The 14,677-nt window shown below is 38.8% G+C and overlaps 1 protein-coding gene across 1 annotated transcript in view; it reads right to left on the bottom strand.

Annotated features, from left to right (window-relative positions):
* The window catches only part of LOC122793226 (polypyrimidine tract-binding protein 3-like), a gene marked incomplete in the record, with an annotated part of 1,714,658 nt that overhangs the window by 1,226,555 nt on the left and 473,426 nt on the right, over positions 1-14,677 (bottom strand). Inside the window, 1 exon segment of the mRNA XM_044061073.1 lies at positions 8,161-8,310. Within this exon segment, the coding sequence (XP_043917008.1) occupies positions 8,161-8,310 (150 nt within the window).

Below are 14,677 nucleotides of genomic sequence, written 5' to 3' on the forward strand. Positions count from 1 at the left end.
TGAGAAATAGTGTCTGGGTCCCCTAGGACTCTTAAACAAATATTTATGAGCTTCGGGCACCCTATAATACCTATCAGGCTTAACAGGAGCAGGAGGCAAAGAGTCAGGGTTCAGGGAAGCCTCTGCAAAACATCTTCCACCACATTCAACACAGGAGGAATAGCTAAAGGCCTATGCTGGGGTAAAACAAGAATTCCCTAAGCCTTTTCCTGGAATCAGAGTAATCCTGGCCTTCCCATTTAAAGTGCTCCCTCATGGAATGCAGAGTCTCTGAAAATGAGAAATCCTCAGGCGGAGAAGCTGTAGGAGTGGAATCATCCACATCAGAATCAGAATAAGTAGGATACTCCTGCATATCTTCCACAGAAGATTCTGAAGCCTCTGAACACTGTTCAAAACTATCAAACTCCGGTTCCACCCTAGGCCTCTTATCAGGCGGGGCATAGAACCTCTAATCATAGTAATCAAATCTTCTGCCATTTTAAGCATATGCTTCTTAGGTACAGAACCGAAATGCTAGGAGAAGCCCCACTGAAGCTGAACTAGGCCTACCCCTCAAAGAAGTTTTGGCAACAGAAGGAGAGGCTCTAACTACCTTAGGAAGAGAGGGAAGAACAGTCACCTGAGAAGCCCCCTCAGCCTGGCCTACCTCCTGAGAAGGCACATCCTGTAATAGTATAGTTTCTGCCTGGGACTCCATGGAAACTCCTGGCAAAACCTCCGGCTCCACTGAGCCTTCTAAAGAACCGACGTCCGGGACTGCCGGTTCATCAACCCTAGGCTTCACTGTTTTATCCTTGCGCTTCTTGGGGGGAGCGGGCGGAGCATCCGGCGGCATTTTATAATTGCTTCCCAAACACTAACCTGGCACAGTCTAACCTCCTCTTAATAGTGCGTTTGTTAAACCTAGCACAAGAGCGGCAGCCAACAACGTCGTGCTCAGGCCCTAAACAAGGTATACACAAGGTATGATAATCCCTATGAGGTATCTGTTTCCCACAAGAAATACAGTTATTCACTTTTTCTGACATCCGGTAAAATACTGAGGCAAGAAAAACCAAAATGTTGTACTTAGCCAACTCTGTTTCGGTCTGAAACTCCGGTTTCGGAAATATTTCAGAACGCCAACCTGCACTCGCAAAACTGCTTCTGCATCGGACCATGCGGCAAAAAAGACTGAGGATATGGCGTCGGTCATGCGCATTAGTACCCTGACGTACTGGCGTCAGTCTAATGCGCCCTGACCGACGTCAGCCTTATACTCTGGTATTCGGGCCGACTGGACGCGGACTATACCCAATAGTTAGGACTGCAGCAATGGAAGACGAAGAACATCAGAACAGAAATTGCCAAGACATGGTAAGGCCTTGATGGGTCGAATAATGGTGGCTGCCATAAAAGCAATTACTAGAAAATGGAAATCAAAATCTAAACCAACCACACTGGAAGTAGTGAATATAGTAACAGAAATAAAACTGGAATTGAAGAAAAAATGGGAATTGTGGGAACAATACATACAAGGGAGGAATGAGTTCTAAAAGGTGATAGGACTTAAATGAGCTATGTAACGCTTGAGTGAGAAAGACTGGGTAGACTATAAGTGATGTATAATGTTTGCACCTGGGAGTGTGTCACAGTATGGTTTGTGATGTAAAATGCTCTCAACTAGGATTGTGTCGGTTTGGTTTGTTTGCATTTATATAAATGTATGATTGCTTATGTAGTAAATAATGGTTCAATACAGATGATTCTTGTTTAAAAAAGGCAGAAATTGAATAATTTATCTAATATTGCTTAGGTTATATGATATATAGCAATATATGTGAAGGATAATGTTTGTCATGTTACTATAATTTGATTAGTTTTATATGAATATAACTTTGCCTATGTCACAAGTGATAATTCAATAAAGGTGTTTGGAAAAAATATGTTTCAACATCTCTTCAACTCTGTCCTAACCTCCTATCCATACTTCCTCTTTATTCTCCACACATTGCACCAAACCTATTTAATATTGCCCCTCAACTTTGTTCCAAATATAGACTGATTAGCTGCACTTTAACTCAAACCAAAACAAAATTAAGTGAATAATCCTCTCCAAAAACATGCATGCATAATTCAAACATACTAAAATTCTTCTAGGAGGAGATATACACCCTAACCCTGGGCACACTTGCCATAATGAACACAGATAATTCCCTACACTCTTCTCTAACCCAACAGCAACCAATGCCAAACCCTGGGCATCCAATTCTTGCTGCAATAAATGTTAGATACAAAAGAAATAAAACTGAACTACACGCCTGGATTATCCAACATAAGCCTGACATTCTTGTTGTAACTGAAACTTGGTTTAAACCCAGCATAAATGACTATGGAGTTATATCCGGCTACAATATCATCAGTAATGACCCTATAAAGGGAAAGGTGGTGGAATTGCTTTAATATTTCCCAACACCTACCACATTCCCCCTTCATAGCAAACCAATACCAAAATTCAGTTCAGCAGAGCACCTTCTTGCTTTCCTCAAAATAAATAATTATAAACAAATATGTATTACTGCCCTTTACATCCCTTCTGGCAACAATGCAGCTATACTGGATGATATCCTACATCAGATATCCATAATTCCACAACAAAAAGTATTAGTAGGTGATGGGAATGTAAATTGTTTGGACAAACTAACTTCCCTACATCTAGCCTGAGCTTGCTTGGTTTCACACAACTAATTAATAGCCCCCACACATTACAGCAAGACACCAAACTCCCTATAAGATTAGATCCTAGTATCAGACCCTAAGAAATATGTCACCTCAGGTACAATTACCATCTCTGGGATCATCTCCCAAACTATATAACCAGACATCTCATACACACACTTAAACAGCAGATTTATAAAAACACGCAAACCTTTCCAAGTTTAACTCAGAAATGTTCACTAATACACTATTATCTATTAACCACAACTTCCTAAAAATCCTCCCCTTAGACAATGTTATAAATGAATTCAATACAACTTTGCTAAATATCCTAAATAGCCTTGCACTTCCTAGAAGAGACTAAACACAAAAATAATGCAATTTGGTTAACCAAAAAGAGTAGAATGCTAACATGGGATAAAGAAAAAGCATGGAAAGAATGGCAAACATAAAAGACCTCAATATCTTGAAATAAATTTAGAATGCTTCACAATTAAACTAAAAAGCAAATCAATGAAGACAAAAACTATACTACAACAATTTTCAGAATATACTAAACACATCCATAAAAGATATTTTACATCCCGGCCAAAAATTCAACCCACACCCCTCTTCCAATAACTCATAACTCAAAACTACAATAGTTAAACTCTTATTTTATAGACAGCATTGCATTTCTAACCAAGGATTCCTCAACAAATAATCCCAACCCTGCCCAATAGCCACATATCAACACATCCACTTTCACCTTTAAACCCATCCCCACATCTTATATAAAACTACTCAGCTGATGACCTTCCAAGTGAGCACCTAAAATAGCATCCAATAGCATTTCCTATTCTGTCTCAATCCTTATAAATAGGTCAGTCTAGGAATCCCACATTCCCTTTCTCTGGAAAAAGCCACACATTCTCTCCCTGCACAAAGGAGAAACTTCAACAGACATTAATAAGACTTCTATAGGTCTAACGTTATTTCCCCTTGCCAAAACACTTAGAAAATGTATTCAAACAATTGTTAGACTACCTCCTGCAGGAAGAACTAACCCAACACAACATGGCTTCCATCCTTACCATAGTACTAGCACTTCCCTTCTAACTTATATAGATGCTGTCAATAAAACTGGAAATGACAGTAAACTAGTCTCTTCCTTATTTCTAGATTAGTCAAAAGGCTTCATCATGGCTTGTCACAGCAAACTTCTACTTCAGATGTCCTCAATAGGTCACCAGCCCACCCATCTATGGTTCAAAAGCTATCTGTCCAATGGGTGTCAGTCAGTAAAATGGCACTCCACACACTCTCCTTATCTCCATACCTCTTAGAGCAAGAAAATCTGGACAAAGCCATAAAGAATGCAGGGAGAAAGACCCAAAAATAGGGACACTTTTTAAATACTGCTGTTACAAACTTAGAAAGTTGATAGAATAACTGGTTTTCCATTAGCATGGATTTTCTGAAGGGTATGGAGTTTGAAAGTCATATCTGTCATTATTTTTCTGACTTCAATCCTTAATGATTTGCCAATAGTTTGCCAGAAAACCACAATTTAATGAGAAACTGACCAAAAACATGAGGCAAAAATCTGTAAAGTTCAGAGGTATGCTTATCTTCCAGTCACCACTGGTGTACCACAAGGCTCTATCCTTGGTCCTGTTAACATTTTCACCAAAACTCTGTATACATCCACAGAACAGGCCTCACTAATACAATAAGCAGATCATTCCACTCTTATTTGCACATCTCACATGGTGCACCTCTAAAATAAATTACTCGGGAAGCTTTAATAGCCACTGAAACATGGCTTTGTAACTCAACTCATGCTCAATCCAAACAAGACCAAACTACTACCTTTGCACACCCCCAAATCCCTCTCTCATGAAAAAACAAGTTATGAAGTCCTCTCTCTCTTCATAATACAACACTGAAGTCACCTCTCACAGCAAATTATTAGGGGTGATAGTGCATAAGTAAGCTTACAATCGACCTGCATATACAAAATTGCTCAAGAAAAACTCATCAAAACTAGGGATGCTTTACAAAGCCAAAAACTCTCAGACTCAACTAAAACCACACTTGCCACTACTCATCTCCTCAGCACACTTCTTTATAGCACTCCCATCCTTAATAAATGCCAGACTTCACAAAAATTAAAACTTAAACAATGCTATAACAAAGTTTCTAAACTTGCAGCAAATATCCCTTTCAGAACGCACCACTGCAATGCATAAAAAGCCTAAACTGGTTAGAACTGCCTCATCAACTAACATACACACAGCTTCTTACCACCTATAACATACTACACAAGTATGTTTCCAGTTGGTCACAGAGACACAGTGACCAAAAACTTCCATCTGTCTATAAACCTATAAAATCGGCTGAGCATTGTCTGTACTCGTACAAGGCTGCTAAAGTCTGGAACTCCCTCCCTGTATTAATCAGGCCAATACCTTCTCATCTTTCACAACTACTGTGAAAGACCTCTAGCTAAAATCTGGCTTTATTCTTGCTCAAAACCAGGATAAACTATATCCCTAAATGTGAACAAGTACCTTTTTACTCCTTATACCTTACTCTCCCCTTCACTTACTTCTATCAAATTCTCTTCCCTGACTTTTCTCTCTAAATATACCATAAGCCTGTTTTCCCCTACTTCATATTTCAGTTCCTATTTGTAATATACTAACTTACCTTTAATTTCTCTACAAACTGTCTAAAATTTGTATAAATATTAAATGATTGTCATATAACTTGCATCAATTCTTAACCAAAGTTTTCATACTATCACTAATTTGTTATAATTACTTAAACTGCAGATGTTTTTTTTTTATTTTTGAAGTTAGTTAATAAAATAATTGTTCTTAAAATGGTTTATAATAATTTGGACTCTCTCTCTCCCTGGGCCTCCACTGAAAAAGTGTTTCTACCCAGTCAGACTTTCCCAGTAATCAAATGCCAATAAATAAACAAATATCAATCAAACAAACATTTAAAGAACTGGCACGGGAAATTATTCAAGACTTAATAGGAAAATTGCATCTTCAGAATGGGCATCTAGTAAGTCGGATAAAATGAAAATGCAGTTTAAAAATATGGCAGAAATAAGAAAAATATGGGAAACGCTACATGAACTAGTTAGCTTGATAAAGGTTCAAGTATTACAGAACAAGGGGAATCTCAAAGAACAAGAGGAACAATTGCAGAGGGCTAAAGGGGAAATAAGGGAATATTTGAGTACTATGCATGAGCTTAGAAAGGCTGCTGTTAAGCAACTATTTTTAATAACTTTAAAGCACAAAAAAAATTAAGTACAGCAACTTAGGCAACAGAAAGTAAAAGGACCGTCACCAAACGCAAGGGATCTATGGCAAGAAAAATAGCATGAAATCCTACAGAAGAGGTAATGGAGAAATTTTGGAAATTTTATGAAAATTTATATAATGCACCAGGATGTGGAAACCAAAAAAACAAATAGAAATATTTACTAAAGATTTAATTATGCCAGGGTTAGAAAAGGATGAAGCTCAACAATTAACTGTTTAAAACTGGAGAAACATAAAAACAGTTATGTATATTCAAACAGGAAATTCTTCTCCAGTGTAAGTTTGGAAGACGGACGAGAATAAAGCAGTAAAGATATGGAAAGTTGTATTTTAACAGTTCATTAAAAGAAGTGAAGCATAAGCATCTTGGAAGACATATGTGATGGCTATATTACCCAGAGGATAAAGATCCTACATACCCAGTTTCATTAAGACCCATTTCGATTTTAAACCATAAGTAAAGTGTTTGTCTGCGCTAGCTAAGGGAATGATAACTGTTGCCAGAATTGATGTAGACCAATATAGTTTTGTATAGGAGGAGTGAATATTTGACAATAGCAGAACAATAGGGAAATAGGAAGTATAAAATTCCACTGTTTTTGGTGGGTCTTGATGCAGAGAAAGCATCTGAAAGAATCAGTTGGGATTTTATGTTTTTAGAACATAAAATTAAAGATACAGCTAAGGCTGTAATGGTAAAATATGTACCCAGACATAAATTGGTTCAGCAATACTGTATCTTATGTCCCCATAAATATGGGCATTTAGATGCACAGATTAAAAAGGACTTCATTATGACAGCTGGCTGTCCTCAATTTCTAGAAAATCAAGACAGGGTGGCATCTACAACCTGGAATACAACCCCCCCCCCCCCAGGATGGGATCTGTAAGCACTGCCTCAGCACATAGTCTCCAAAGACAGAAAATGCGGACTGGCTCTCTCTCTCTCTTATTTAGATCGAAGATCAGACTAAGCAGGACGAGAGGAAATTTTACTTACAGACATACTGCTTTGTTTGGGGGGGTTAAGGGTCAAACCTAGAGTGTCTGATCTGGACGTGTCCTGGGGCTGCACAGAGGACCCTCCTTTTAGATTTCCACACAGACTACCTGACCATAGCCATTCACCTAGTGGCAAGGGCATCCTAGAACATCTCCCTTTGACATCTTTAGGATGCAAAGTTGAAGGACTGGCACTTGTAGCACTGCCTAATCTCAACCTCCTCCTCCCCAAGATAACAGAGCCAGTGTAGGTCTGACCTAAATCTGTCAGACACATTTACTCAGCTAGACTCTAACCAATGAATGTGGGAATGTTTCACCAACATGTACGAGGACTAACATTTGAAATAGCAGCAAAGAACTGACAAGTAAAACGAAAGGAGTATCCAGGCATCACATGCATCATTTTCAAGGATGGGTTCTTACAAGAAATTACTGCCTCATTCTGATTAGTGGACAGGATGGATCCCATCCATCAAGAAAGGTCCAAAAAACAGCACCTTTCAAAATCTCATGTCTTCTTCATGACCTAGCTTGAATGAATCCTCCTCCAAGGAAAATGTACCTACATAAAATGCATCTCTCCTATTTCTACTTCATACTGACATAAAAAGCAGATTACTTAGTCAAAGCTTACCAAAACTTAGCAAAGGACAAATTAAGTTCAGAAGGTAGACTGAAATGAACTTTATCAAATAACACTTATTACAAAATTACACTGTTCCCCAGCAAATGACTTGCAATGTTTTCAAGATTCATTAACCTTTTATAAGCTGCAGCTACTGCCACTTAAGATCCCCGCAGGATGTACTGTAAATGATGCTACACTTAAGAAATGCACTGGAAATTTCTGCTGACAAATGGGATAATGAACCCTGACTTTTTTTTTTTTTTTTTTTTTTTATTCACTGCTTAATGCAGAGCCAGTGAAACTAAGGAAGGGCTTCCACACAGAGGAGATGAATATATAAAACAAAGAAATACTATGCAATTATTACACACACACCAGCTCCAGTAATATAACCTCTAAACTATACCCCAAAATAATCAATACTGCAAATTTAGAAGCAAAACCAAAGCAGCATAAAAAGTGGACAATTAAATATGTGAAAATCTTTTCAGTTATCAAACTTACCTGATGCAAAACTTCTAAAGTGACAGGGTAGAAAAGATTTTCTACAATGATACGGAGAACGGGACTCTGGCCAGACAAAACTGCTGCTTCACTCAGTGCCAGTCCACTTGGATGTACAGAATTCACTGCCTGCAATGCAGCATGGGCTCTCTATTAAGAAACCGAATACATACTTAAATTTTTTAAATAAAAGAAATTAAATAACTTGGAATGTTAAGTACAAGTGAATTACAATTTCACACTCTGCACCAAAGCAATCAATCACACAAAGTGAGTAAATGAGCACATCAAAAGAAGGCATAAAACACTGCAATGCTATACAGTACAAAAAATAAAGGCGATGTCAATCCTGTTTTGATAATTGGAAGGCAGTTCACAGCTAAAATAAAGGTTTTTAATATATTAATTTATTAAACTTTCTGCAGGGAGAAACTCCAGTCAATTTCAACATGCTTTCAGCAAAAATGTTTTTTTTCTTTAGAGAACTGCAGTATCAGTTAGTTTTTCAGTTGTAATGCAATTATATGGATAGCTGGAAAAATAAAACCAGGCAGACTGCATAACTACTGCAACAGTACACAAACCAAAGGACAACGAGCAACACCAACAAAATGATGCATATTTTCCAAAATGTTTAATACAAACATTTTAAATAAAAAAAAAATCATCATACAATGAACACAAAACAAGAAAAAAAAATCATCATACAATGAACACAAAACAAGAACTGCTAACAGTGATATCCTAATAATGTACATGTAAGTCATATACAAAAAGTTTACATGGATTTTATTACACTCAAACATGCTGGAACCACCAAAAAGTACCTCAAAGTTTGCCGCTATCAAAACTGTCACTTTTTTCCATTTATCTATGTCACAGCACAGTTATATTACAATAAAAGGTATATTTTGATTTTTTTAAACTATGTAAAAAGTTCCTTTACAACTGTTTGAATACTGAAATAACTATCTGAAACTGGGGCAAAGATAAGCTTGCAACTAGTTTTCATAGGCCATAAAATAACCCTATAATCTACTGGGGAGTCTCTATTCTGACTGCAAAGGTTTTTGATTAAAGAGCTAAAATTTCTAGTTGTGCTTTCAGTGTAATAAAGTACATTCTCTGGAAACAGGCAATCCAATTTAACAAGTGGAGGCAATGGTACACCCTTCCATGTCTGATAGTAAACACATATTGTTGGAATGCAAGAGGATTTGGACACTGGGAAGGCATCTTATTTCCATTGTTTAAGTATCATTATATGAAACTCCAAGTATTGTATGAAAAAGTGTAAGACACCAAAACAGAAGCATCTCAAGGTACATCAGCAGACACACTCCTTTGTGACTATAGAAAATTATCAGCATTAATCTGGTAAATATCTCTGGACAGTCTCCCAAATATTGTAAATATTAGTGTTCTGTCTAATCTTGACAAACTGCTGTATCTTTTCATACTTGTTTTGTGAATTTTTTCTCCATCTGTGAATGCGCATTTTCTCTTTTGAAGGATAATGGTGCCTTTACCTCTGCTTCTTTGCAGACCAGATCATAGCTGAAAAGGATCAACTGGCCAGACCAAAAAAATCCAAATTAGTCAATACATGTGTAACCCATGCAGTTCACTTAAAATCCTACATTAAAAAAGCTTCATTTCTTGCTTAAAGTGTATTGTTCATGTCCAGAAGAGTATTATGAAAAAGGTGCAGATAACTTTGCAAAAAAAATTAAGATTACAATGTGCCGTGTGACTTTTTAATTTCAGTATTTACTCAGTTTCTATAACCATGATGGCATGGTAAGCAATGATTTACACAAAGCTGCAAAGCATTATGGGTAACCAAAACCAACTTTCCTCTTTAAAAGAGCTGCTTCTTATTTACATTACATTTTCATTATTACATCATCATGCTTTAATTTTTTATTGTGGGGCATTCCAGCTACAAGAACTATTTATTTATTTAACATTCGTTAACCGGGATAGTCTGACTGGGTGAAAAGTCCATTTTCAGCAGAGGCCCGGGAAGAAAAGCTCCACAAACAATTTTACATGGTTTAGAGAAGAAAAACACAAAAATTATGATCATAACAGAAAACATACTATAAACATCATACGAATTATAAACATAGGTACATTGTTAAGCAAAGTGAAGAATTAAATTAGATTACATTGTTATGAAGACTAAGTAGATTTAGGTAGGATAGGCAAGTACACAAGGATAAAGGAGCAAAAAGAAATTTACGTACAATATGGATGAAGAGAAGTAAAATACGGTAAAAGAAGCAGAGAGAGGAGGTAAAAGACTAGATAGTAGCTGGCGGGGGGGGTTACAGGCTAGAAGGGGGAAGAGGTAAAAAGACAGGAAAGGTGGAGAAAGAAGGATGAAGACAGGGCAAGATGTAAGGTAGGAAGAAGCGAGGAGAAATAAGGCAGGGATCAGATATAATTTAACTGCATTAGAATATAAAAGTGACATTTAGATGGAGGAAATATGTAAGTGCATTGGATACAGAGGAAATAGAATGCTAAATACAGGTATGAAGAGGTCAGCTAGTCCAGTACATGGGCAGAGCCATTGTTTCCCGAGGTAGACTTAGTAGAGTTTTGAAGTGTGTTTGGTCAGTAGTAGTTAATATGCTCTGGGGGGGGGGGGTAGAACTCAATAATTTGGAGATGTAGTTGGAGAAGAGAGTTTCCCCAGCTTTCTTATTGGATTTAGAGACTTGTAATGCCTTTCTAAAATGCAAGAAACTACTACTAATGACTAACATGGAAATACAAATGTCTGTACATAACTCAGGCAGTGAGGTACTGTGGTTCAGTTTTTCCATGATGCTATGGCAGAGATTTTCAGTTCTGAGAAAAATACTCCTTAGTAAAAAAAAATAAAAAGTGCAAAATACTAATCAACAAATGTATAATTTGGTAATGTATAAGGTAACCCAATTCTAATAAAGGTTTGTTACTTAAACTTCCTTTAGAACATGACCAACACACTAACATGAAATTGGTACTTCAAAAATAAGAGCCTGTCATTTATTTTACTCCATCACAATCTTTTCTGTGAAAATATGCTTCCCTTTTCCTTTCTTTGTGCTTCTTCTTGGCGCCTTCTATCACAAACCTACAGCTATTCACTGCACTGATTAAGATTACTGGTAAGAAGAAATTTATTTGAACAAGTCTCTTGCCAGCATTCCATATGAAACAGTCCTTATGAGAATCAATAGTGAGACACACTGATGTCCCACTCACCAGGCTGGACAAGGAGAAAGTTACAGTCAGCTGCCTGTCCAATGCCAGAATTCATCAGATTATGCATGCACTCAGGTCTCTCAGCAGCAGATACCACTAGCACTCTGTCACAGTTCATGTTGGAGTGAATGACTGGAGAGGTACCTCATTGGACTATATGAAGAGAGACAAGACTGAGCTCTCAGAGTACGTGTCCCAGGCAGGTATGTCCCTAACCTTGAGCAGCACACTACCCTCACCTAGAATGATGTCACAGTAGAAACAAAAAGTGATATATTTCGATAAACGGCTTAGTTTTTGGTGATACTCAAAGGGGATCCAGCACCTGTCAGTCTGGAAAGCCATGGTTGACCAAACCTCGCTGTTTACCAGAGAATATTTTCACCCCGTACCTCTAAGCTTTCGGTTGCAGGCAGTCTCTTGCCTCCCCCCATAGTGCCTTTTTTAGGCAAGGTCTTAAACCTTCCAATGTGAAATTTGCCAGTCATAACAAAATAAGGATCATGCTGCTAAACTCTAGGAGCTTAAAAAAAAAAAACTGCACACCCGAGAAGCACTTTATCACTGGAAAATGTAGATGTCTGTACAGTCACAGAAACCTGGTTCAAGGCCTCAGAGTATCCCGGCCTTGCAAGGCTACAATGCCTTCCACACTTCCAGACCTCAAAACGAATGTGAGAGAACCAAAGAAGATGGTGTTTCTATCTATATTAGTGATAAATTCACCTCCCTTCTAGTTAGACTGGACGACTCCATGGAGTTACTCCAAGGTCAGGTTACAGTGGGCAAGACCCCATTCAAGTCACAGCTAGTTACAGAGCCACCTCCATGGGTCATGACATGTACAAAACCTACTTGATCAAACTGGAGACAATCTAATTACTAGTGAATATTCATGTTATGAGGGATTTCAATTATCCCACCATCAACTGGGAAACCTACACTAGCCCTGACCCACTAACTCAAAAGTTACTTGATTTTGTTAACTCAAATGCCCTGGAACAAATTGTTCATATCTCAACAAGAGGAACATGCACACTAGATCTGGTCCTCACTAACATGTGAAACAGATGCACTAATGCAGCTGTCGGACCCTCATTAGTTAAATTTCACCACAAATCAGTCACCTTTGAGCAGCTGACATTAACAGCAGAACTCAAAGGGTGAAATCAGACTAAAAAATTTTACCAAGGCAAACTATATCCTCCTAGGTGAAGATATGCATGCATTCCAAGCCCCGTCCACAGCTGAAAGTAGTAACTACACCTAAGCTTATACTAAAGCTTTGTACAATTGCTTGAAAAGGTGTACAGACTCTGCTGTACCAGAAAGAATCAAAGCCACAGTCCCAGGTAAAAACAAGCCACCATGGGGGACATCCAGCATCAAACTTTACAATAAACGCAAAAAGTTGCTGTCCATGAAAACACAGGTGAGACCTCAACAATGGAAGAGCATCCTCCTCAGCCTCAACAGGCAAATAAGGCAAGCTGTCAAATCTTCTAAGAGCCTCTGAGAAAAACTTACCTAGCACACCAAAGAATAACCAGAAGGCCTTTTATAGCTACGTACACAGCCTAAAAGGTAGGACCCAAGCATGTGCAGAACTAGTAACCAATGGGATCACACTCACTGACCCCACAGAGGTAGCAAGCCTGCTAGCAGATAGGCTTGCTGAAAGTTTCACTCCCTTATTCCCTTCAAACCTATCACAAACCTTGACCCAACCCCCCCCCCCTTATATATATTTGAAGAATAGGTCATGAATGCCATGTCCAAGGCAAAAAACACAGCCTCTATAGGACCAGATGGCATCCAAGGCTGTCCTTTAAAAAGGCTAAACATGAACTAGCATCGCCATTACGTACCCTGTTCATAGTCCAACTACAGGCTTTATTCCTGTGGAATGCAGAAAAGCAACAGTTACCCCCCCTGCACAAATGTGGCCTTGCAAAAGACCCGGGGAATTACAGACCCCATAAGCCTGACCAGCCTCATCTTTAAGGCCATGGAATTAGAAGTTATGTACTCACCATAACGTTCCATCTGAGTAGGTGACTTCATTCGGATGCAACCTGTGGGTATCGGATCCGACCTCGGATCCGAGCCGGCAATTCAAAAGCTTAGGCTCCGAGCTCCTAGCTCCTCCCTCTTACCCATAACCCCTTGCCAAGCCCTGACTGACCTCAGATTGAGTTTGCCTCAAAATACTGACAACAGTACACTAAAACAGCATAAATACTCGCTCTATAAAGGTCAGGGGGATGGAGGGAGTTACATCGAATGAAGTCACCTACTCAGATGGAACGTTATGGTGAGTACATAACTTCTAAATCTGAAGTAGGCAGACTTCATTCGTCTGCAACCTGTGGGACAGAGTCCCTAGCTACCTGAATCTTGGGCGGCCGTCATGGAAGGATGTTTCGGAGCACCGCTGAGCCAAAGGATGCTCTTCCTCTAGAAACAACATCCACCTTATGAGAAATAAAAGTATGAGGCGAGGCCCAAGTAGCTGCAGCAGATATCATCCAATGATACACGGGACTTAAAGGCGGCTGACGTGGAAACTGCCCTAGTAGAATGAGCCGTAACCCTCTGAGGAGCAGGTCTACCTGAAGTGTCATATGCCTGCAGAATACAATTAGCGATCCACTTAGATAGTGTGACTTTAGATACTGCTTTACCCAGAGCAAATTTAGCAAAGGAGACGAACAGCTGATCTGATTTCCTGTGACCAGCTGTTCTGTGAATATAAAAACGTAATTGTCTATGAACATCCAAGGAATGCAATTTGTATTCTCCTTTGTTTGAGTACTTGGGAAAAAACACAGGTAAATTAATTGACTGGTTAATATTGGATTCAGAAGAGACCAAAGAAGGATTGGTCCTGAGGCACACCCTATCAGGGAAGAAAGAAAGGTAAGGCGGCTTGACGCATAGAGCCTGAAGCTCAGACACTCTTCTGGCTGAAGTGATAGCTACCAGGAAGGCAGTCTTCCAGGAAAGGTACTTTAAATCAGTAGAAGCTGCAGGCTCGAAGGGAGGAGCAGTAAGGGCTTGCAGAACTAAAGACAAGTCCCAAGGTGGTACAACCTCCTTGACTGGAGGCCTCAACAAAAAAACTCCTTTGAGAAATGTTTTGCATAATTTCGCCGTCATAAGGGGAGCTGTGTCATGACCAATGTGATAATGCGAGATAGCTGCCAATTGTACCTTAATCGTGGAAGAACTAGCCCCTTGATGAAAGAGGTCTGTTAGA

Source organism: Protopterus annectens, chromosome 2.part0 (genome assembly GCF_019279795.1).
Source record: "Protopterus annectens isolate FY-2018-M chromosome 2.part0, PAN1.0, whole genome shotgun sequence".
Taxonomy (NCBI): Eukaryota; Metazoa; Chordata; order Ceratodontiformes; family Protopteridae; genus Protopterus; species Protopterus annectens.